At 37.4% G+C, this 26,766-nt stretch overlaps 1 protein-coding gene across 2 annotated transcripts in view; it reads left to right on the top strand.

Moving 5' to 3' along the window:
• Positions 1–7,867: 7,867 nt before the first annotated feature.
• Positions 7,868–26,766, top strand: part of SKOR1 (SKI family transcriptional corepressor 1) — a 24,771-nt gene continuing 5,872 nt past the window's right edge. The window contains exons 1-6 of one of the 2 annotated variants that reach the window (XM_072402585.1): positions 7,868–8,182; positions 12,619–14,155; positions 19,010–19,109; positions 20,121–20,231; positions 22,845–22,916; positions 26,195–26,269. In XM_072402585.1, the coding sequence (XP_072258686.1) occupies positions 12,626–14,155; positions 19,010–19,109; positions 20,121–20,231; positions 22,845–22,916; positions 26,195–26,269 (1,888 nt within the window). In that variant the 5' untranslated portion in view covers positions 7,868–8,182; positions 12,619–12,625. The remainder of the gene's footprint in view (positions 8,183–12,618; positions 14,156–19,009; positions 19,110–20,120; positions 20,232–22,844; positions 22,917–26,194; positions 26,270–26,766) is intronic. The other variant, XM_072402586.1, reaches the window with a different exon arrangement.

Genomic DNA, 26,766 nt, shown 5'->3' with positions numbered 1-26,766 from the left:
TAAATACCCCAAATTTCATACATCAGCCCCTTACCCTTGAACAGTGCCCATCATTTCTGATGAATAGTTGGTGTAAAGGTAAGTGGCCCTGTCAGTAACCTCTGATAACCCAGGTGCTATTTGGAGGTTCTGGAAGTCCCAGCTATCCCAGCGCCTGGAAGTCAGGAAGGGGTGCTGGGGATCAGAAGCTCTCCATGTGCAGCTCAGGGTCCTTCCATTGGATTAATAAGCTCAGTAAATCAGACTGCGCTATTAAACGTGGCACTTTAGGCAGGCGAGAGTAAACCCATGTGCTTGACCTCTGAGACCTGACAGATAAATAATTCTCTCTCCTGAATTATTAAATGGCGATTTTTGTCGCTAATCTCCCATTCTGTGACAAAAGAGAGGTCAGTGGCCGATCCCCCAGCTCCCAGTATGTCCCAGCTTCTCCCAGCATGTCCCCAGGAAAGAGACTGGCAGAGATGGATGGTCCTCACTACAGGAACAATATCCCTGCTCCCCCCCAAATCCCAAAGATTAACCCCTTGTGCTCCACTCCCTCCTATGTCTGCGCTATAAGAGGTGCTGGGAGGGCACAGGCGAGCCTTGTCTGCAATGATGATGTGTGCTCACTTCTACTTTATTATTATTCCCAGCGAGAGACACCTGGAAATAAAAAAAGAAAAAAATATATTCTATGATATCATTATATTTTATAGTACATCATATAATATCATCATATTAGTTACAAAGAATGAAACATCTGCTGATAATTCAATGCCTGAGTACTGTGATATCAGAGAAGAGAACTGAATGCATCATCCACACAGACAAGAATGTTCTTCATCATTACATTATATTATACTGCATGTTTTATCATGTGTTATATATGATTGTATATTATATGTCATCACAGTGTGTCACATCCTATTTTATATTATATTCCATCACATTGTGCTATATATTATGTTATATTTCACCACATTGTGTTATAAATGACTTTATATTTCACTACATTGTGTTATATATCATATTATATTCCATCACAATCTGTTATATCTTTTTTATATTATATTCCACACAATGTGTCATATCTTACTTTATATTATATTTTATGCCATTATGTTATACATTATCCCATATTATATTTCATCACAATGTGTTATATGGTATTTTTTTTTTAACACATTGTGTCATATCTTTTTTTTTATTATACTCCACCACAATGAGTCAAATTCTGTTTTATACATTATTTTATATTATATTTAATCATTATGTGTTATATGGTATTTTATATTATATTTCATCACATTCATCACATTGTGACATATATATATATATATATATATATATATATATATATATATATATATATATCCCATTGTGTTGTATATTATTTCATAATAATTTCCATCATCAGGTGTTGTATACATATGTAAAAAAATAGTTTCATATGATATATGGTGGTCTATTTTTAAAGCAGTGAATCTTACATTCACTGGAAAAATCTTCCAGGTCTATGTGTTTCAATGGCAGTAATTGATCCTCTACCAGGGTATGTTTCAGTGAAAGTTAGCTTTACTGCTTTCCAAATACACTCCACTGTGTTATATGTTATTTTTATTATTTTCCATAACAAAATGTTACATATTATTACATATTATATACAAACTGTACTTATAAAGCACCAACATAATACGCAGCTCTAAACAATAAATAGGGACCAACATTTGATAGTTTATATCATTGTCATATATGTTGTATCACTTCTCATAATATTTTCCATCACAATGAGTTATATATTATTCTATATTATAATAGTATACAATAATAATAATACAATATATACATATATATATATATATATATATATATATATATAAATGTTGCATCTTATTGTTTCACATATTTAATCACATTTTATTAATTTATATTAATTAATCACTTTGTGTTATATATTATTTCATAATATTTAATTACTTTGTGTTATACAAATATTGTTATCATATATAATATTACAATAATATTTTGCATAATATTGTATGGTATTCTCTTCTATTCCATCACAGTGGCATTGAACTACTAATAGAACAAAGGCTGCTCACATTGTAAAATGTATAGTAATATATAAAGTCAACCAAATAAACATTTAAAATATATATATACTTTTACTAGAACATGATTGGTTGAAGTTTAAACAGCTTTCCCTTATTTACTAAGCTTTAGTTCCACACTTCTTTTGTGAATCCACTTCTTTGTATTGTATATTATAGAATACTTCAATATTTCTGTATCATATAGATGGAATCCAGTCGTGTTATATACTATGATATTGTTACATTACACTTAACAACAACTGCAAAACTCTTGTTTTTCTGTATGCACGAGAGACCTAAGGACATTCCTTATTATGTACACAGTATAAGCGGGGATTTACCCAATATATTTTATTAATATTTTATTATTAAGATATTTATGATGGTCCAGCAAACCTCCAATACATGTGAAAAAATCCTCTGAATGTGGCTGCAACATGGTGTTTTCTTCTTGAATAATGCACCCATGTGTGTGTGTGTTTCTGGTCCTGTTCATTGCCACGGACCATGGTGGCGCTATAGACATTATTACAAATAATATAAATAATATCAATTACCTGCATGGTTGTAAAATCAAATATTTGTATAATTACCTAGGAATCAGAGCATCCTCTCTACACATAATCACCTGCGCTGCCACTTACCTGCAGTTATTAGATCATTTTCCCAATTGTGTATAAATGTCCAGCAAATCCGTATTTTTGGAAATCCTTATTTTAGACATACATAGGGTTTTTTTTTTATGAATCAGGGAATCAGACATTCCCTGGTGGAGATCGTCTAGGTACATATGTTTCAATGGCAATAATTGATTCCCACCAGGGAATGTTTGAGGGAATGTCTGATTCCTTGTTTTATAAATGGAGCCCATAATGTATTTAAACCTTTAGGTAAACTCCTGCTTAGATTGTAACCTTTTCAGGACAGGTTCCTTTCCTCCTCTTTTGTCATTGTTTGTGTCTGTCTGTTATTTGCAACCCCATATTTCATGTACAACGCTGTGTAATATGTTGGCGCTATATAAATACAATTTATTGTTAATAATCATAATAATTGTTATTATTTTTATATACAACTTCACTAAATATTGTCTGTTAACACACAGCTGACTTGATTAGCATTAACACACAATTTGTTTCTGACAGGATTTTTTTAGATTGCTTTTTATTAATATTGTATTCCTCTGATTCCCTCCACTCCCAGGGCTTCCCAATCCTCATCATCCTCATCATCCTCATCATCCTCATCCCTCTCCTCATCATCCCCAGCATCTCCCCTGTTCTCCTCCATACACAACACTCACATTTACTGCCTTGTGCCTTTACTAATCATTGAATGTTAATTAGAAATTCATTACAATTAGGGCCCTGCCTTAACACAACGCAATGTTGTAATTACATCTGCTTTTTAATTCAGACTTCGTGTTTACACAGTAAGCAAAATACGTCTTTACCTTTTGATTATCCCCACTACTCTTTATACTGTACTAATTATGTAAATTAAAGCTAATTATCAAACCAAAACACACTCCGCTTAATTCAACGCTTAGAAGACGGTGAGAGGAGCAGCTTGACAAGACACATGTACATCATTTACTGAGAGGGATTAGAAATGTACAAATGGATGAGCACTGCCATGGCATGACTTACAGCAAAGCTCTGTGCTGGCCTGGGGACTGTGGATGTCTATGGGTGACTGGGACTGATCCATCTACACATTGCATATAATACATATAATATCTGCATACAATGCCTGCTCTGTGTATGATCTGTGTGCTAATAATAATAGCAAGCACTTCATACATTGATGTCTGTGTGTGGATCATAGGATGGAGGACATGCTTATAATATATAAATATATACATCCCATCTATAGCAAGCCTTACTGTACAATATATATATATTTGTGTGTGTGTATGCAGATAACCTACAGATTTGTCATTTCAACAGTTATCACTTCATTTTTATGGCAATATAGTATTATTATATGTATATATTGATAATAATGTAATCAAATATTATAGTTCTGCATATATCTACATTTACATTGCAATAAACCACTTAAAGAACAGTTAGCTATATATTAAATAAATATATATTTTTCTGTACGTAGTTTGGAAATTATGTAAATACAATGCTCTGTAATGAAATGCGAATGGTCTCATTAATGAGAGAAATCTGTGATGTTTACTTTTTCAGATTTCTGGTCAATCTGGTGACTATTAAATTCAGAGTTATTAAGGATTTTTAAGCAAGCCCAGGTTTTATTTTGTTAATTTGAATGTCAGTGTAACATGTTATCCGATTCATTGTCTGACATAACTGCGATCTACATTGGATTCCTTATAATTTAGGAATAATGTATATTACATTGTATATTACATGTAATAATCAGCAATCAGTTCCAGAAAAACACATATACAGTGTAAAGACAGCGGCTCCCCCTATGTGATGATCACATTCTAGGCTAATGAGGATAATAAACAAAATATAGCTAATACTATAAACTATTATTAATAGTCATAAAGTATTGGTGTGGTCTGACATAAACCACTTTACTGACATGACACATCCCTACTGAGAATCACTGACAGGACCACTGAATACATGTGATGGCACAGCAATTATCAATCAGTGTGCAGGAAACACAGAGTATAATCTACTGGGATAGATAGATAGATAGATAGATAGATAGATAGATAGATAGATAGATAGATAGATAGATAGATAGATAGAAATATTAAGAAAAATATATTTTATATTAATATAAAAAGAAATAAAATAATAAAAAATAAAATAAATAAAATTAGAAATACAAAAAATAAGTATGCGTGAAGAAAATGGAAAGAAAGAAAGAAAGAAAGAAAGAAAGAAAGAAAGAAAGAAAGAAAGAAAGAAAGAAAGAAAAAGAAAGAGTTAGGCAGATAGATATAGAGATAAATAGAAAGAAATAAGAAAGCAGGAGGGAAACAAGAAAAGAAAAAAAAATAAGTATGAAGAAAGAAAGAAAGAAAAAAGAAAGAAAGAAAGAAAGAAAGAAAGAAAGAAAGAAAGAAAGAAAGAAAGAAAGAAAGAAAGAGTCAGATAAGTAAAAAGTGTACTAAAACGAGTTTACTAAAGAAGATATAAATCTTTACTTAATAAAGTAAGTAAAGATTCATTTTTTGTACCCAATCACTTGAAATCAAATTCCTTTTATTTTGAAACCTGCACAAAATTGGGGATATAGATAATAAATCCTTCTGCAACAAAGTGCTTTTATTTACTGATATATATATGTAATTAAAATATTAAAATGGTTAAGGTACAGGAATAACAGGACGATGTCGCAATGCTAGCATTATTTATAATATATATATAGTACAGAGCACCCTCCTATCCCCAGGCAGGTAGGGCGCAGACAGGTGAGCTGGGATCTTCTCTCCAGGAGAAAGTTGAGAGAGAAGAGACTGAAGTCTAATTACAGACATGTGAGGTGTGAGGATCCTAGCTGGGGCACCCAGGCTCCTGTCAGCACCCTGACACAAGGCCTCACAAAGGATGTGAATAATTCACAGCAGAGACATAATTACAGAATAAGATTGTAATTATGGGATGGAGGACGCCGGGCTGCTGCACTGTAACCCGAGTGGCAGCTCCGGATCAAGTTGCCATTATTCCGATCCAGCGCTGGGTGTCTGTGACAGTGTGTACAGGACATGGCCCTGGCATTGACCCCCTCCCTGGAAACCTGGAGGGGTGGGGGGTATCAATCACTCCCCCCCCCCCATCCTCATCAGCCCATTGAGTGTACCTCCATCTCTCCAAATATACACACTTTCTTTCTCCTATTTAAGCTGTAGCAATAAATACATTGTAATATATAAATATATCATTAAACTGTCTGGCTCGGTGATTGTCATTTATTTCCAGGCCTGATCCTGAATGATTTGTTTCAGGTGAATTAGGCTCAGTACAAAACACATATTCATTGCAGCTGCATTATTAAAATAAGCAGATATCACCAAGATGTATTACACTATCAATTACAGGCAGAATGATCCAATTTGTAGGGTAATTATATCTATTTTCGGGGAAAAGTTCCTACAAGCAGATCCCCCTCCTGCCTGATTCTAACACAGCAAAATATTTACCGACACTAAACAAATGTCACAATGAATAAACTCCATGCAGACTTGGCTGTCAGGAATATTGAATCCCAATCAGAATTCGGGCAGTGGCTGCCTTCTGCCATTCCTATGTTATTGGGGTGTGAGAACACAGCCGGGGAGCCCCAGGCTATCCTCTGACCGATATTAACTTCTGTTTGATTAGTGTAATTGTTCAAATTTACTCCGGACAGTATGATTAATTACAGTTTAATTAACGTGTCCATTAAGAGCTGTTAATGCCACAATGTTTTATAAAAACGCCCGAGGTGATTCTTTGTGAAAACCTCAAGCTGGACCTGAAATGACTGCAGGGGGGCCACAGAAAGAATTGCAAAATGTGTGTGGGGGGGGGGGAGACCATGGATAGACAGAGAAATAAGAAAGTGTGATATAGATAGATAGATAGATAGATAGATAGATAGATAGATAGACATAGAAATAACAGTTAATAGATACATATATAGAAAGTGTAAAGAATATAAAAAGATCATATACGTATGTGTGTGTGTGTATATAAAATGTATATATATATATATATATATATATATAGTAGTGTACCACTAGTGTGATATGCATTAAAGTACTTTTGATGAATAGCAAAAGATAGACAATTGGATCTGTAGATAGAAAATATAACATAGATACTAATGATAGAAATAAATATATAATGAAATAAATATAGAGATATATAGATCTATCTATCTATCTATATATATATATATACATATACATACCAACATATATAAATAACCATAAAGATAACTAAATATATGAGATGTATATATATATATAACATGGGCATAGAGATAAATAGATAGATAGACACAAGCAAATAAATAAATATAATACACAAAAACAGAAAAACAATAGAAATATAGATAAATATGGAGCACCCTCTTCTTTATAAAACACTAATACACAAAGAAGTTCGTAGTAAGTAGCACCAAGGAGCTCCATGCTTGGGTTGGGGTAGTAGTGAGTAGTTCCATATGACACTGTAGGGATGGGTGTAAGGGGGATCCTTACTCATTACTGTATGAATGGTTAATGATAAAGGCAAACATGGGGTTATTGTAGCATCTCTCAGGCAATTGCACAAATCCATCAGCTATGACTTAGGGCGATAAGGGGAAATTATGCATGAACAAAGGAGGATGTAGAAGAATTTTTCACTGATATATAAACATATATATAGTAATAGAATGTATATCATATGATCATATATATATATATATATTCGGCTGGACTGCTATGTGGTGCTTGTCCACTTTCCAGATAAGTACACAATGGCTGAAGATGGTGTGCACTGCTATTTGTATCACTTCTTGCACTTTGTCACTCCTAAATGACTTGCCTTCCTACCTGACACTCTTAAATATGGAAGTCATTTCCCTCAATGTTAAAGTATCTGAGAGATCCTGGGAAATGGATCGAATCCTCTCATGTTTATCCAGCAATTAATTAGTAATAATTATCATCTTCATGATTACACTTTTGCGGCACGTCGGATTTAAAGGGTCCCGCACAGCAGAGTGCACAGAGAAGGGTGCAGCCCCCCTTGTGATGGGAGGGGGAGGAGGGGGAGCTGATAAACACTCACAGGTGAATAATCCCCCCACTTACCTCTCGGATTCCCTGCACTTCTCACTCTCTCGGAGACACAAGCCCCTCTCTGTGCTGGCTGGCCAGTGGCTGTGTGCAAGGGGTTAATGTAAAGATGTCATTGCTAAGTGGAGTCGCCTCCCTATTATTCTAGCTGTCACTGGATCGTTGTGAGTCCTCAGATCAGCCTCATCCCTGCGCTGTGTGAACGGACCTGCACCTCTCCTGCTGGACTCTGCTTTGGGCTCCATGTCCAACCCGACTCTGCGCCCACAAGAGCGCTATCCCTAGACAGAACCGACAGAACCGGGACACTGGAGGACATAGGAGGACCTATCCACAGCTCACAAGCGTAAGACTGGGCTCTGTATGGGGGAACAGACTATCTCTGTAGTTTCATGTTAGCTGAATGATCCAATTCCTGACTACAATTGTACATGTATACAGCTGTTATTTTTCCTATCTCAGTGTAACCATATTCAAAAACCTCAGAACCCTTTATAACGTTTAGGAACGGTTAGAACGCTTTAAGCAGTTTTGGGACGTTTTTAGAGCGTTGTGAAAAACAGTGACCCCAGAAAACCTTCCCAGGTAAAAAGAGACTTCCTTCACATTGTATCCCCGCTCCAAACCCTTTGTGCTCATTCTGTGTAATTACAATGAAATCTCCTTCATTAGGTGATCTCTTTATGATAAGCCGATTTATTCGGCTGAATCTCATCCTCTCCGCTCGTGTTGGACTTTTGCAATCGGTACAGTTAAATAAACTAATCTTCTACAGGATTATCCCCTGTGAAGACTTTGAAAGGACGAATATCTGGATTTGGAAAAGCACTAAAAAGTACTCCAAAAAGGATTACAAGGAGAGGGAATTTTTAGAACAAAGAGAATAAGAAACAGAAACAAATTGCCTCCTTTTAACCCCCTAAACGGCCAGAATGGGGTGTTAAATTTTCACCCATGGCCAATATATCTATAGGACTCCTAAGTAGATATGTGTCCAATGAAATCCAGGTTTAAACGAATTAGTGTGGGCAGGAATGGAGAGCAGGCGTTTGCTGGGGAAAAAGCAGATCTGTATTATATGTATGGCTGAACATGACAGATAAGAGCAATTATGGTTTGTTTGGGCTCGGACGGTACGAACAAACAGCCTGAGGCTAACAATAGAGATGTGACTAGTGCCCTATGAACAGGGCATTGCTCAGATGCTGCTTGAATAGAACAATTATTTAGATTTCCTCTATTGTCCATAGAGCAGAGGGATACTGGCTGAGATCTGTCCACAGGATAGTGAACTGGCCACCTCTGAGGGTATTTAAATAAAACAAACCAGGGATTAGACATGGGAGCTGTCTGGTCAACAGAATGTAATGAGATAGGGCTTGTAGAAAGGAAAGAGCTATTTATCATTCAGTAAGTAAAGGTAATACAAGAAGAAATGCACAGAGAAGGGTTCACCTGGGCAGGGTGCAACTTTTTGGAGCTGAAGGAATAGCAGGAATTAGGGGTATGGAGACATTTAAAGAGTCATGAAAGTCTAAAAGAAGGAGGTCAAGATCAGGCTTTGGTCAAACAGCAAAGTCAGGGTGAACCAGGGAACAAAGAGAAGCTATTGTCAGCTTAGGATCTTCAAGAACTTCTTTGACTGTGGTTAATCGAATTAGACACCAATACATCCAATGTTCAAGTTACAAGTACTTGGGCTTCCCCTTTGTAGACTGATCTAAGCGCCTGCTATTTCATGTATGCACATTATATATATAGTTTTTCTTTTCCACAATAAACTGTATTTGTAAGCCAATCATAAATATAATTGATTCACTAGCATGACAAAACTGGTATTTTGAATTATCTAGGATTATTTAACAATATATTTAACATTAAAAATCGTTCCAACAATAATAAATTCGTGGAAATAAAATAAACAAATGCTAATCTGTATTCTATAACATTTAGATTTTTTATTTATAATATTATAAATAGATATTTTTAGAACTGAGATTTATTCAAACGTCTTTCAAACTAAATTGTAATAACCTGAAAGACACAGGAAATCTAGTAATAAGAAATAAAGATAAAGGTAACAATATATTATTTTGAATAGTTTCTGAGTTTTTATAATAATCAGATTATTGTACATTTTCCCAATTGTTACAATGTTTATTTCGCTTTTTATTATCAGATTGTGGTTTCGGTGTTTTACACACATTTTATTGTTCCGTTTTGATTCATTGTGCTTGCCTGTGATTTCCTTCAGTCTCTGGTGCACCATAAGTATTGTGTTCATTTTTTAAACATTTCTTTACTACTTTCTCTCATCATTTATTGATATCAACCCCTAGCTGTTCTGGGCAATGGAGAGATCTGCACAACTGCACTGGGGACATTTATTGTGGTTCTAAATCCAGAAAATTGGTATTGGGGCAGCGGTCATATGATCTCATATTCCCGAAATATAGAAATAAAACTGAAGTTACTGACAAACAGAAATATAATAAACGAGCAAAGGGCTGAATTCTGCATAGAAGGTGCACATATAATAATATTTGGGGTGATTTAGTAGCTCTACATCCTGGAGACCGCTTGGGAATAAGTCAGAGAAAAGTGTGACAATAGAAAACAACTGATTATATGGGGAGATTCGCTGATCATTTTCACCGATTATTTCCAACCAGAAATAAAAATAAGGAATCGGCTGCTTGTACACAGACAGGGGTGCAGACTTTAAATAGGCTGAAGCGGGCTTTGGACTAAGCTGTTAATTGGGATTTTAAAACAGATTTGGAGAGGGAGAGTTCTTTATAGGGGTATTTAAAATGACAATTAAATACAAAACAAATTACTAAAAGGTAAGCATTCTTTTGTATATAGAAAATCATGAAATGCCTTGGCAAAAGTCGAATGATTGGCCATTTATAGGTGTTTATTTCCTTGTCTGAGCCAGGTATTAAATTCTGTCTGTAGATTCTTGAAAATGATTTAATAGGACATTAAATTAGAATGAATAATATTAATAACTGATATAATTAATAATATCAGCAAACCATACACAGTAGGCACATGCCTAGTAATAGACCACCGTGTTAGAATTGAGAAATATTTATTTTAAGTGCAGAAAAATTTAAATAGGATTAGTGTACATAATATTATGATTGTGGTGATTGAGTCCAGTGGATGGTTTTCTGTATGTTTTGTCTTTTATACATAGTTTTATTAGCTATAGAAATTATAGATAAATCTCCTGATAATTGTACAGCATGATTAAGTAATTGGTGTCCAATATCTGTATATTATCTACATATCCTATTGTGATATAATGTCATATAAATACGGTGGAAATGTGAATATGATGATTGCTGTAGGGTATGTGTTCAATGAGATTTGGGTGAATGTCAGGGTGATCTCGGTGTTCCAGAGAAATATATACCCGGTTGCAGTAAATAATAAATAGTATTTTGTGTAATGGGTGAGGGAGTCCAGTGCTCTTCCAGAACAGAAATGTTTGTCCCATTAGTCCTATATAAAAATAAATATTCTGATTATTGAACAATAAGATGTGTGTCAATTAGATGGGTGTCAGTGATTCCCGTTGTAGTGTGTATTGTCATCCAGAAAAATATTTGTCCCATTACAGTAAATATAACTCTATTGTAGTGTATTATACTGTATGTGTATTGGGCCAGGGTCTGAGTACCCCATTGCATCTTCTAAAGAAATATCTGCCCCATTTACAATAAATAAACAGTAATCATTATACAATATGTGCGCCATGTGATGTGGTGAAGACTTGTCTGTGTATATTAGTATGATGTGATCTCTAGTAGGGGAGAAATTTTGGAACCAATGCAATAAAATAATTCTAATAACTTTATGTGTATGGTGTGATTGGGGTAAATGTGTATATAATCCGAATTTCCAATTGCAGCGTGATTTGTAGTAAATAATTACTATTGTCACCATTATACATTAGCATTTCTGTGTGATTGGGGTGTCTTGTGTCTGTGTACCCCTTTACAATCAGGAGGACATGTGTGCAGTTAATAATGATATAATATGTATTCTGGGTGGTTAGTGAAGTCCAATGTAGTGTGATCTCTTGCAGGGAAGAAACATTTGCTCCATTTCCAGTAAATATTACCTATGCTGACCATTCTCTGGTTGTGACTGTATGTTGTGTCTCTGTACCTCTTTGCTATCCAGAAGACTTTACTGCAGTAAATAATGATACAATATGTGTTCTGTGTGTATTAGGGAAGTCTTCCAGAGTTCCAATGTATTGTGATAATATTATATAATAATAGTGTAATCTTACCTATGCTGACCATTGTACAATATCTGTTCTATGACTGGGTGTCTTGTGTCTGTGGACCCCTTTAGATTTAGGAAGAGGACATATGTGCAGTAAATAATGATACAATATGTGTTCTGTGTGGTTAGTGAAGTCACCCAGAGTTCCAATGTAGTGTGATTTCTTGCAAGGAAAGAACATTTGCTCCATTTGCAGTAAATATTACTTATGTTGACCATTGTACAATATCTTTTCATGGTGTATTGTGTCTGTGTACCCCTTTGCTATCCAGATTTTATTGCAGTAAATAATGATACAATATGTGTTCTGTGTGTATTAGGGAAGTCTTCCAGACTCCCAATGTAGTGTGATTTCTTGCAAGGAAGGAACATTTGCTCCATTTCCAGTATCTGATAACTGATGATTGTACAATGTGATTGTGGTGAAGTTGTATGAGAGTGATCTCAGTGTACCCCTCTGTGTGTTCTGTCTTGCAGAGAAGAAATGATGGAGGGGATCGGCGCTCAGAGGGACCCCAGCTCTCCAGCCACCAACAAGCAGGACGGTCAGAGCTTCTCTGGATCCCTGAAACCCAACCAAGTGGGCGAGACGTCCCTGTACGGGGTGCCCATCGTGTCCCTCGTAATAGACGGCCAGGAGCGGCTGTGCCTGGCACAGATCTCCAACACTCTGCTGAAAAGTTACAGCTACAATGAGATCCACAACCGGCGGGTGGCCCTGGGTATAACCTGCGTGCAATGCACCCCGGTGCAGCTGGAGATCCTGCGCCGTGCGGGGGCAATGCCCATCTCGTCCCGCCGCTGCGGAATGATCACCAAGCGGGAGGCCGAGCGGCTGTGTAAGTCGTTCTTAGGGGAGCACCGACCGCCCAAACTGCCCGAGAACTTCGCGTTTGATGTGGTCCATGAGTGCGCGTGGGGCTGCCGAGGCAGCTTCATCCCAGCCCGGTATAACAGCTCCCGGGCCAAGTGCATCAAATGCGGCTACTGCGGCCTTTACTTCTCCCCCAACAAGTTCATCTTCCACTCCCACCGCACCTCGGACTCCAAATACACCCAGCCCGATGCCGCCAACTTCAACAGCTGGAGGCGCCACCTGCGGCTCAACGACCCCACCGCCCCCGACGATCTGGCCCATTCGTGGGAGGACGTCAAGGCCATGTTCAATGGAGGGACCCGCAAGAGAGCCTTCCCGTCCCCGGCCAGCAACAGCGGCGGCGGAGGAGGAGGGGGATCGGCCCGGCAACATCTGGACCTCGCCCCGCCGCCTCCTCCCCCGGCCAAGGCCCTGCGAGTGTCCGCTGGAGACGAGGAACAGGCGGCCCGCAGCTTCCCGCTCATCCCGGTCCCCAGCAAGAGCTTCTCCGGGGTGCTGCACAAGATGACCCCGCCGCTCTTCCCGCCTCCCCCCTACGGCTTCCCCGCATTCAGTCTGTGCGCCAAGAAGGACGACGGCCTCCCCGACAAGGCTCTGCCCGGGGTCTTCTGGCCGGCCGCTCCGGCTTCCAAGGACTCGGTCTACCCGCCTTTCCCTGTGTTCTGGCCGGCGGCCGGGGCCCTTCCGGTACCGCCATACCCGGGACTGCAACCAGCAGGGGGCGCTAAGAGCTCCGGGGAGGCGGAGGAGTCGGAGGGGGGCGGCGAGGTAGCGGAAGAGCCGGCCCGTGAAGAGGAAAGATCCGGGGATGAAGGCCGGCCCGGGGAGCCGCTCACTCCCAGGAAACTCCGATACATCTCAGCGTTCAGGCCGGTGGTGAAGGCGGCGGAGAGTCTGGCCAAGTTGTACGGAGCGGCCCGGCCAGCCGGATATTCGTCTCCCGACCTGCTGAGTGACACCTCCAGCTACCGCTCCGCCTCCCCAGGACCCGACACCGCGGAAGAGGTAGATGTGGAGTCCGAGAGAGCCACTAACCCCGCACCGGCATCCACAGCTTCATCCCCGGCCAGAGACACCACGGAGGAGCGGAGAGAGACCAGCCCAGGCGGGAGCCCACACAGCGCTGCCGGCTATGAGGTGAGATACCACGTGACCCATGTACGCCAGATACTCTGCTACTGCACCATATGATACTCTACTACTGTAGCACGTGACTCATGTAGGCCAGATATTCCGCCACTGCAACATGTTACCCTCTACCATGTGACCCATGTGCCCCAGACACTACTTTTGCACCACGTGACACATGTGTACACCAGACTCTCTGCTACTGTACCATATGACATGCTACCACTTCACCACCTGACCCATGGACACCAGATACTCTGCCACTGCACCACGTGACAACCTGTTCCTGTACCACACAGCCACTGCCACTATCTGCCATTGCACATTCCATGTACCTGCCCCCTCCACCGCTATACGGCACCTGATTTACTAAACTAAAGGGTGTGAATATTCACTTTTATAATCCAAACATGTGAAAAGAGAATTTCTATTCACATGATTGGCAAATGGCACAGCCACAAATCCTCACAAATAGATCCATTTATTGTGGCACCAAGAGGCTAATCCTGTAAGAGCTAGAAATCTGAAAATGATACAATGTATACATTTATTGTAACTGTCACTTCCATCATCCAATCAGGTGCCTGGGCACAGGGATTTCCTGCCATGTGATTGTATAACTAAAGACACATTGTATTCCATGGACATTAATAAATTAGAGAGTCATCTTCCTTGCTCTAACTGTCACTACACTCAAGACATTGGGCCTGATTTATTAAAGCTCTCCAAGGCTGGAGAGGTTACACTTTTTTTAGTGAACCTGGGTGATCCAGCAAACCTGGAATGGATCAGGTACAGGATTGAAAACATTTGCTAACAAATAGAAAATTACTTTTAAGAAATCCATTCCAGGTTTCCCGGATCACCTAGGTTCACTGCTGAAAGTGTATCCTCTCCAGCCTTGGAGAGCTTATAAATTAAATAGTTGCCCCTAGTTGCCCCTGCCCCATGCACTTGTAGATTGAAGAGAGATATTACCCTGAGTTATAGCTCTGTCTGGCACCACAGACACGGGGTAATCCTGTATAACACGACTCTGGTGACCAGCTGTCATTAAATAGTACATGGAAATACAGAAGATTGGTCTGCCATCATCACTTTATAAATACTTAGGAGATTGGATGTCACCCTCACACATGCCGTATAGAAGAGAGGAGAACCCTCTGCTCATCATTCACCTTCACATATTACATAGCACTCGATACACCACCAGACACCTATCCGGGTGTACACGGAGGGGAATACAGGAAAACAACACACAAAGTCATGAAAAATAGAAAATGAAAAATATTAACCAATCAGATTTTATGAAAAGTTACAACCAGACTTCTGATTGGCTGTCAAAGGTAATTTCCTTTCTCCACAAACCAGCAATGAAACCTGTATTGCTCAGTATTGCCCATCACTATAAAGGAACATAACTGTCACTATACCATACACACCGCACAGACCAGACCGAGCTCTGCACTGTATTATCTCTGGTCATTCTATTGGCCCATCAGTGTTTCAACATTCACTGCATATTCCCTAGGTGTAATGACATTTTTGTAGGAACATTCAATCAGTGGTGTGTTAGGTGCCCTGCACTGTGTAGCACACTGACCGGTGTAGTGACAACGGAGGAGAATTTCATGGAGCTGGGTTGACAGGCAGTGCTGGGTTAGCTTAGTACCAGAGCCCAAGGCGATTTGGAGTTTGGTAGGGAAATAGTCACCTGATTCATCAAGGTCTCATACATACATACATGATACTATATATTATGTGTAAGTGTATAGGAGGGGAAAGGGATAGCAGAAAGCATTCTCAGATAATTAAAAAAAGGGTTTAATTTCCAAAAACTATTATACAGAAATGGGGTGCATAGGTAATAAACACCCCACATCGGGGCTACCTCCAATGAGAAGCCCAGGACAGTGGGGCATACATTGCAGGAACACCAATCTTTTCCTTTATAAGAAGTGTCATTTTATTGCAGGGTACTAAAAATATTGCACATTTCAATTTTTTTTTGGATATCAGACAATACATCTCAGCCAATAGTATGTTTATTTATGGCGTCTATTTATCAGTTGTTCACCCAATTTTCACCCAACTTTTACCCACAATATATATATTTTCCAACATTTGGATTCAATTAAGAAACATGTAAATCAACTTTTTCTATTTATACATTTACCTAAATGAATCCAGTGTGAAAAATGTTTCTTTGTCTCCTATATCATTTTGCTACTTCTTTATGTCTATTGTTTAATCCGCATTTCATTTAACTTATTGATCTGTTTATAAATGTTTTCATTTAAGGTTCACACATTTTTTCAACCAATGTATGTATTTGATTTGTGAGCTGTTTGTATGAAGTGGATTTACCTGTGTGAATTGTGTGTGAATGTTACTATTTAGACTCCTTAGTATTTATACTTGCATTTTACCAAATACCTATATATATATTTTTTTACTAAGGTATATTTGAATAACTTAATACAAATGTTAGCATGTGTCATAATGAATAATATATATCATTAGGGAGTAACAAAGCTTTCCATTTCCAGAACATTTTTAGAATCGTTTTCGAGTACATTTATTTTGGAACACATGGGCCATGATTCATCACATGTATGTATATATATTGGGTGTCTTGTTTTGTACATGGTATCAGCCACAGGATTGATCAGTGTATATATTTTTCACATTTCACATGATATTTCCCTAGCAAACTATTGCCATATCTGTATTATTTTAGTACACTGATCTCATGTCCGATATAATAAAATACACAGATAAAATCTCATTCTCCCTGTGTGTGAATAGCCATCACGCTCACTTACAATTACTTCATCAGATCTGTCAATCACCCTTTTTTGTGAACATACAAGGTCAAGAAGCAGCTGTCTCGCCCAAACGGTCCCTTAGGACATTTTAGCTTGCTGTTTATATATTCTAATAGCAATAGACGTTACATTTTAAAATCTATTTTGTCACGCCTGTTGTATTAGATAAAGAACTGTACACGCTCCATTTTTTTTTAATTTTCAGATCTATTTCTGTTGGTTTGCACCTGTCATAATTATTGTAACCCACCACTAGGGTGCAGTGCCTTCCCCAAAACAATGATGGGTTTTTATTTATGGCTTTTTATTGCTGAGTATTGCTGGAATACACTTGTGTTAACATTTCAGCAACTCTGGTGAATTATTGCTGATATTCAGATATTTTTTAGAGGGGATGATTAATGAAAACTGGAGCAAACATACAACATGCCCGTTGATTCTATTAATTGGGATTTTAGTTTACAATTTCTAACGTGCGCTGCAAAATAAAAACACGGATTCTGACAGCCGCTGGCAATGTTTTATAAATCAGTGATTGGAGCTTTTAGGATAAAAAGGGATTCATAAAAGCAAAGGTTCTATTTCCATTGCTGCTGTGTTATACGAAAAATAATAAAAAACCCAAAAACTCTCATTCACATACAAATTTGTTACAAAATTGACGGATCAAGATAGATTTAATTTTACAAAAGATGAATTATGTCTGCTTTTATTCAATAATGTTTTGTGTGCAATTGGTATTAAAAAAAATTGCTATGTTCTGAAGAGGGGATAATTATAGGCCATAACATTTACCTTAGCAATACACAGGGCGAACCCCAGGAGTTTAATCTTTCTTTGTGTTGCCTGATTCCCCCCGTAAATTGGGAACACCTGTAAGGCTCCATCTAAGCACATTAACATAGAGTTAATTATCCTGATTAGAGAAAGTCCTTTCATGCTCAGAGGCCGCTGCGTGCAAGGGCAGCTCTTTGAAGAGACGGCGCATATTGGTCTTATTCTAATGTGGGCAATTTTATCTGAAGCACCGATAATTACATATAATAAAATGCTTGTCCTCTTTAAGATCTTATTATTTACAGATCTTAAAAAAAAAATGCATCTGGCCGACCATCCATGTACGCTTGAAGAGTCCAGTATGAGCCTTTCATGAACAAAATGTAGAGTAGGGGCATTTATTTAAAATGTTGTGCAAACCCGACGGTTATCATTTTTATTATTCTTATAAAATTTTATCATTTACATTTATAATATTTGTTCAAAGACAACACCATTTTGTTTACCAAAATCTGAATATCAAAGGAGGGGTGAAAGGGAAAAGTCTGGTCCTAGTGAGCTTTTGTAGCAGTTTTTTGCGTGCTAGTTTTATTTTGTGTGTTTTGTTGTAATAATTTCAAAAACCCTTTGTGGCATATTTATGTCATTTCAATTGCACATGGAGACCAGTTATGTCTTCCCTGCATTTCCTCAATTTGCTTCTTTAAACACTTGGGGTCTATTTATAAATGTTTTTATCCAAGATTTACACAACTTTTACCCAAAATGTAAACATTTTTTTAAACTAGATTTAATTGGAAAAATGTATAAAATTTGGGTTATGTGAATCTTGTATAAAAATTTATAATATTAATAATATTATATATAATAATATTATATTAAATACACCCTATCGTGTTTACTAGATTTAGGTATTTTTGTTTACTGAAAGTAATCCATCAGGTTAAAGAAAAATTTAAAAATATATAAACTTTCCATTAAACTCATCAGTTCACAGGTCTGACAGTTCCACAGATAAGAAGTTATAATGTGAAATGATGTGATCTTCCATTGACACCACGTATGAGATTGGTTGTCACTGTTAAAAAAATGGAATGTTTTTGTGCCCACTACCTCTGTGCATTGGTAATTCTTAGTGGCCGTCAATATAAAACAAAGTTTCACTACTACGTATAATAAATTCCTGTTTAACATTTATTTAAATTATTTTCAGTAAATAAACCTACACATCTGAATGTTTCAATTTTTGGTCCCACAGGTTTATGCAAAGCAGATGGCAGAGATGCCAACGACCATGAAGGGCAGTACTCCACATCAAGGCCTCGCCACGTCTTATCTGTGCAGCCTGGACCCCAATGGTAAGAAATCAAAAATAAGATTTTTAATCTACATGGAGTTTGTGCAGATGTAAAGGAGCCTGGTCAATACCAACCAAGAGCATGCAAAATCTTATGCACCTGTAGGTGCAGGATATAAAAATCTGGGTCATGGACAGCCCTATTGGTGTGCATCCCACATATAGAGCCATGCATTGTTTTGTCAATGTATTGCACACTTGTCAGTATATTTCTGAAGAGGTAGGAAGTGCACAACTACAATATACTTATTATATAATGTATTATATGATTATAATGATATGTTAATAAAGGAATATATAGTGTTATATATAGTCAATAGGGCAAAAGTACCCATTATTCTAAAAAAAAAAAAAGGTTCAAAATTTACTATCAAAAAACAGCAGAGATTTTGGTAAAAATGTTAATATTTTGTTATTGATGTTATAATATCACTAATAATAATAATAATAATAATATCACTGTTTCAGATAACACCCAGGATGTAAGTCACAACTCTCTCTATCTCAATAAATTCTTTTTGCATATCACAAAAACATTACATTACAAAAAAGAGCAGCTAAAACATCAGTGTTCATTATTTTGGAAGAATGCACCTTTTTGTCCACTAATGGCCATCATTTCTACCTCCTATATACTCTCCAAGTGGTCAGCCCTGGGGAGCTACATTTTTTAAGTCACATTAACTTCTCGACCACTTATCCCGTTAACGATAATTGCCAACTGTCCAGTTTAACCCTAAGCCCACATCCCTGCTATTACAGCACAAAATTACAAACATTTTATCTGTTCCATTTTCTGTGCAGGTAGTGGTGTGTTCACATCTATATTTATAAATACTACCAGTTGCTATTTGCTCTTTTTTTTTAAAAGAATCTTTTAGGATAAATTTTTTGTATGATCAATTTAGAGTTTATTGTGATCGATCGTAGAGATAAACAGTAAACAGTGAGTAATTATATGTATGTCAAGGTGCATAGCTTAGAGTTAAAAACCGCTTTATTGCTTTTTAAGAGCAAGATTCCGAGGACAGTCATTCAACTGCTGAAGATATGGAGAGCAGGAAGTCATTCCAAGACCAAAGGAGCCATTTATCTCATGCGAGCCCCTTACACACTGACAGAGGTACGTGCTATCCCTGGCCCCATCCACTATATCTTGCTAATGTTCCGTCTTCACACTTTGCAAGTGTTCCTTTCCCACTTGTCTAATAAATGGGCAGTTTGTGTTCTACCTCCCAATCCTATAAAGCGAGCACATTACCCCATCTTCCTGTTTAATGTCCACATTAATAATACATCTTTGGCACTTCTTATTCACAATCGATAGAAGGAGATTTAAATCAGCAGTAAAAAGGCTTGTCCCCTCCAGCTTTCACCAGATAAATATTTAAATAACCAATTCAGTTGTTTAAAGAATGCCCTTCTCAGGAATACCTCTTACTTTTTGCAGACTCCTTATCCTTCTACAAGGGGGAAAAAGATTATAGTGTGACATTTGCATACGTCTCGTTTGCCTGAATGGCAGGTGTTTAACTTTTACTTTACAATATGGCATCGGATATTTTTTTTGTGTGAACAAGTCATTGCTTTTTTGATTTGGTATTAAATATTTACCGTAACACCATGTTTAAATCTTACAAGGAAACAATAAATAAGACAAGTAACAGGAGTCTTGGGCCCAAGTATAATAAAATACTCTTATCTATTTGTCTGTTTTCTCTTCTATTCATGTCGATACTGCACTCCTTCCTGGATGTTATCAAGCTTTTTTTTATGTTTAATCATCCGATTAACACAAGAATTTAGAATTTTACTGATCTTAAAAGCAAATATTTTTTGACTGTATCATGGCTGTTAATAAAGCTGAAATTGCAGAGGATAGCTATGCCCACCTGCTATTCCAGTTTTATTCAGCTTCTGCTTCCATTTTTAAATTACATGATAGTGTTTCGATACCCTGATAGACTCTTTGCAATGAAGAATCAGCAAATAGCTGCAAGAAAACTACACTGCCATTATGGCTCTTTGGTAGGGCATATATGATAACCACTGGGGCTAAACCAGTGTTTGGAGTCAATCAGAGATAATAGCCGGCACAGGTTTTACCCATTCAAAGTACAGATAGACATTTATATGGGAACGCCCGTAGGAGTTCCAAAGTTAATAAACCCAAAATCAAACTTCAGATGCAGCTTGGTCCCACTGTACAATTTATGACTCTCTGCTGTACTGGCGGTGTTTATATCCAGTGTTCTCCTTTACTTATCTCTATAAAGTTTAATGGTGCAGCGGAGAGAAAAATGGAACCTTGCTGTATCTGGCATATGGTTTTGGTATAACAGTTTACAAAAATAGTACACCTATACATTATGAAACAGGCTTTTCTTACTTGTATTTGACAATTAATTTATCAGATATCAACTCAGCTTTAATGAACCTTAATTATGACCAATGGATCACATTAAAGAGATATGCTATAAATTCTTAAACCTAAATCTATAAAAACTAAACTCTTGCTACCGATATATTGTTAATGCAGGTCATAGCAGGCAGCAAAACAACTGATATCAACACTTTATGGGGTGAGAAGAGAAACATTCGTTCTGGGGATCAATCTTTAATCATTAAAAGCACTCCTTGTTTTATTTGTGTATTTATGATGTTTCCTCCACAATTGGTGCATATATATATTAGCCTGTTGTCACCTGGATCACATTATTGGTCATTTTTGTAATAACCCAGTGCAGTCTTAACTGACTTTGCTTGCCAACTCATTTTAAGAAAAACATTGATGAATTGTATTTGATTTGTTCAGCCAATAATTTTTTATCTGAGATCAACCAGCTTTAGGGTAATTCTCTTGTACTGTACTTCCCAAATCCATAGCTACAACCATATCCATAGCAATTAGGTTGCATCATCGGGTGATCTCATCTTATGCGTGAAATCTATCTTTTAGTACTGACAAATATCTAACATTTGCATGAGATCAAACCTTGTTTCTATCTTATCTCAGATGTGGACTTTTACTAATATTTGATAATATGTATGGACATACAAGTACTCTAGTGGCCTGGTTTCTGTATAAATTGTTTTTAAGGTGAGAAAGGAAGAACTTAACAGCTTACAGTTAAATGATTAAAGATTTGCTTTAGATTCACTCTATATCTATGTTTTTGGTTTCTTATATTGTGAATTCAGAAGCAGAGACTCAAATTCAACATAATGCATTCAGAAATAATGACAGTGCAAGAATAATCCAACTAATTGCTGTCATGTGTCTAGTTTAGTTTAAAAACTGAAGGTATAGGATTGGAATTGCAATTTTACCTGGTTTTCCGAATGATTTTAAACCACTACCGATAAATGCTGATAGCTTTTACTTACTATTATCAGTGGGGAAATTAGAAACTGCTTCATTTCACATTCATAACACTGTTAGGTCCTTCTAAAGGCTGTGTTGTATCATTCAGTTTGACATTTAATTTTTGTACTGTACATATTGCATTAAAAGTTTATATGGTTTAAATGCACTGCATTACACAGTGGATGAGCTGAACATAGATGGGAATGTTTTCACTCGGATCAATGTCCTTGCTGCAGCTTCAGATTACAGTAAAATAAAAAAGGGACTGGTAGGGTGGATGTGTTTAGTATTGATCTACTGAAGTGTTCCTTTTTATTAATAAAAGAAAGTATGTAGCTTTTGCTTACTATAAATACTTTTTACTCACAGGGGAAGAAGACAGTCCAATCGATGTCACAGGGACACAGTTTGTTGAAAAAGACATTGAGAACATGGCAAAAGGTGGGTATATTTGTCTTCTGTCAACATGTCCTAGGTGCTCTGGCATTGCATGCGTTGTGCCTAATGGCCTTTTTTTTAATATTTAGGGACAAGTTTTTTTTTTTTTTTTCATTAGTTGCAAAAAATTACCCTTATCAATACCTTCCACATTTGTACTGTGTAAACAGCATTCATTATAATCTTAGAGATCTATTTATATTAGCTGGGGCAGGCTGAATTACCAGATATTGGGTTTATTTGTACTCAAATAATGCTATTTTCTTCTAGCAAATAGCTTGTTTGCCCCATTTAGTAGCAATGATCTAAAAGGATCATCTCTTTTCAGCAGGACAACACAATTAGAATATCCCCACTTGGTGTAAAGATAGTGGTCACCTTTTTTATGTGGCAGTCAGCCTAATCAACGCTTTGTAGTTTGCCACAAAGAGTCTATATGCCTTATGCCACAGTGAGACACAGTGCCAGAGTGAGAGGGCCATTGAAAATGGTATTTGTTTGGCACTTTTGGCATTCATTGTCATTATTTTTTAAAAGTGGTTATGTAAGTCTATGACTTCTGATAGCCAGTTCATGCTAAGCAATTGCCACTGTGAAAAAAAAAACCCATTTATAAATAGCGATCAAAAACCAAGAACAGAAAAAGGTGGTGATCTGATCTAAAAAACAAAAATTGCAATGGTTGTGCGATCTCCAGTGCCAGCACAGCTGAAGTGTGCATTGGAGGTGAAACCTTGCAGGAAATCAGTGGCCCCTCTCCTATAGAGTTTGTTTTACTGCTAGGACTGCATAGTGTCTCCCTGTGTTCCATGCCTACTGAGTGCCTTGCACAGCTAATCATTTTTTAGTATCATGTGACTGTGACATGCATTAGCCTCCTGAGCCTCTGTATCCATCTCTTTTTTAAGTTTGTGGGTTTTGAAACAAAAAGCAGTACTGCTGAGCTGAGTTTTATTGTTTTCTTTGACATCTGCTTTAATATTACTTTGCTTTAAAATTGAACAATGAAATGCAGGGCTGGGCCAAGGGGTAGGGATGAAGAGGCAGCCACATGGGACACTTCAGCAGGAATGTGGAGCAAAAAGGGCGAGACCTGCACCCATTGACACTAAAGTAGTTCACGGATGGTGGGGGGCATTTAGACCTTTTTGGCTTGCTGAAAGACTGGTACTACATACAACCTAATTGGTCAGTACTATCAACTAAGCTTTACTGGGGAGCCTTAATGATATCTTGCTGTCCTTCATAGGCAGAAGGTTCCACGGTTAAAGGATACCAGGGCCAACCATCAGATTCAAAGTTGCCTTGAAAGTCTTATCATTTAAGTAAAATAGGAAGATGCACCATTTTAGAAAGTACACTCCTAGTGACCTCTGATGAGCTAGATGCAGGAGAAAAACATTTTGATTGAATTAACACTTTAAGGTATACTGAGTGAACTAAAAGAAGTTACGATAGCTGCAGTCTTGATTGCATACATTTTTAAAAAATGTGGAAGCCACACTGCTGCTTTAAAGCACCTCTGAAAAAGTGTGGTCGCCCATTTGTCCCCACACAGGAACAAAACTTAAGCAAAAATGATGCCCCAACTCAAAGCATTCCAGTTTCCTGCACCCCTGCCATTCTGTCCACTGGGACCCTGAAAAAAGTGGGGTGGCAATTTCCCCGTGAGCCTGACCCCTACCTTAAAACCAGCCCTCTTCCCTGCTACGGAATATATAAATACAAAACACACAAACATAGGCTCTACCTTGTTGGCCTTTACTTTAGCCACTCGGTGACTGAAAATAGTGGTCTACTCAATGATGCCTCTAAAGTTTTGTGGAAACAGAAGAGATGCATTAAAGAAGTGAAAGGCTGGCTTTTCCATTTCCTATTGTCCATCACAAATATCATCCCCAGCCCTAACTAGATAAAAGAAGGTGAATGGTGACGAACGAGATATTATTGGGAAACCTGTATTGAGGAGGCCATTCCAGACTTCTTCTGAAAATGGTAATTGCCTGGCTATCATGCAGATCCAAAAATATGTCACTACCTATAGAAAGTAGGCATATCAGGATTTTTGCCTGCTCTATGACTTTTTACTCCCAATCTGCATCAATGATCCGTGTACAGTGATGTACAAGTGCCAGAGAGATCCAAACAACTAACTTTTCGAAGCAGTCAGCAGTGGCCGACCCTATGTTTCTTCTAGTATGGGTTTCTTTTATTGACGCTACGAAAGTTGTGTGCTTGAAAACAATCTTTCCAACCTTTACATTGACTGCTAGCTTTCTATTTCGAGGTCACTTGTTTATTTGTGCAAAATCTTTACATCTCTACTTTTGTCAAATGCACATAACGATCATATGATAGACTAACTGCATGTGTCCACAGCAGACAATAATAGGGCAGCATAGGGTCCTATCATTTTTACAACATTTCTTGATGTTTATCATGCTTTTCCTTTTTTATCAGCTCAGTTCATAGGGAATTCTACACAGCAAAGATCATTTTTTATTTTCTGTGTCCTGGAATACAACAATCTGTTTCTATCAGGAACACATTGGCAAGATCTGGACATATGATTAACCAGAAAAGAGCCATGTAATACTCCTTTCTTACTGTTAGTCAATTATTGGCAGAAACTGGATAGAAACTGTCCAGTGCTAGTTTATATTGCATTCCCTATAGTAAAAATCAACGTATACCACATCCCCATTACTAAACAGCATCAAAACCTTTTTTATTGGTCATATTAAATCCATGCTTTTTCCCCTACGTGACCAGGAGAATGGGCCTGATTTACAGATCACTTAGATGTTATAATAAGCTTTAATAAAAATATCTTGAATGTGTTTTTGACCTCCACAGGCAAGATACAATAGTTTAGGTTAGCCTTATACTGGCCGTACATATGCAGATAATCAACTATTTTAACAATTTATGTTTAGATTTTCATCTAGAAATCGAATGGTTTAAAGTAGCTTTCAACCAGCATCATCCATCAATACCATAAAAGAATCAAAACTGTAGGTTATAGGTCACCTTGCTCACTTGTTACTACTAAAGACCAAGGATGATGATGATCTAGAGATATCCCATAACTCATAGCAGCCAGTGAGATTTTATCTGTCATAACTATGAAAGATATTTTCTATTGTTTGGTAAGGGTTATGACTATTGGATGTTGTGACCTGACCATTTACCTGTAATGCCGATAGTTCAGACTGATGATTTCAGTGAGTACACAATGTGTTATATGGAAAACTTCCTCACTGACGGATTCTTTTCCACAGATGAGCTGCAGAAGCTTTTAATGGAGCAGATGGATTTAAGGAAAAAACTAGAACGGGAATTTCAAAGTCTAAAAGGTATTTAGCTCACTGCAAACCCATTGACGGCCTAGTGGTAAATTAAAGTGGAACTCTAGTCAGTTTTTAAAACAATTTAGATAGAGTGGAGAATGGTTACAACCTGCTGCTGTGTCACAGTGTGTCACAGTAGGGATGTAATCAATTGGGGGCCAATTTCCTTACTTCCTTCTGTGCCCAAATGCAGGCACTGCTCCGCTCTATCCAAAACTGAAAAAAGTAAAGCTGGGATTCCACTTTAATACCTGCATTCATTTCACTTGTCACTCACATTCCTTACTTTTCTTGCTTTCATATTCTATAATCTCTTTAAATTCATCTGACATTCATTGTATGTATGTGAGTGTGTTTGTATATGTGTATGTATCCCTAGTTAGCAACCTGCAGGGAGCCTTTTTTATTAAACATATAAATATTACAGGTCAAATACAAGTGATAGTCAAATACTATCATAAATAAATATAAATATAAATATATATAAATATAAAGGTGCTATT

This window comes from Pyxicephalus adspersus, chromosome 2, assembly GCF_032062135.1.
Source record: "Pyxicephalus adspersus chromosome 2, UCB_Pads_2.0, whole genome shotgun sequence".
NCBI lineage: Eukaryota > Metazoa > Chordata > Amphibia > Anura > Pyxicephalidae > Pyxicephalus > Pyxicephalus adspersus.
Note: the sequence above shows the minus strand (reverse complement) of the source record. Positions and strands in the feature narration are given on the sequence as shown.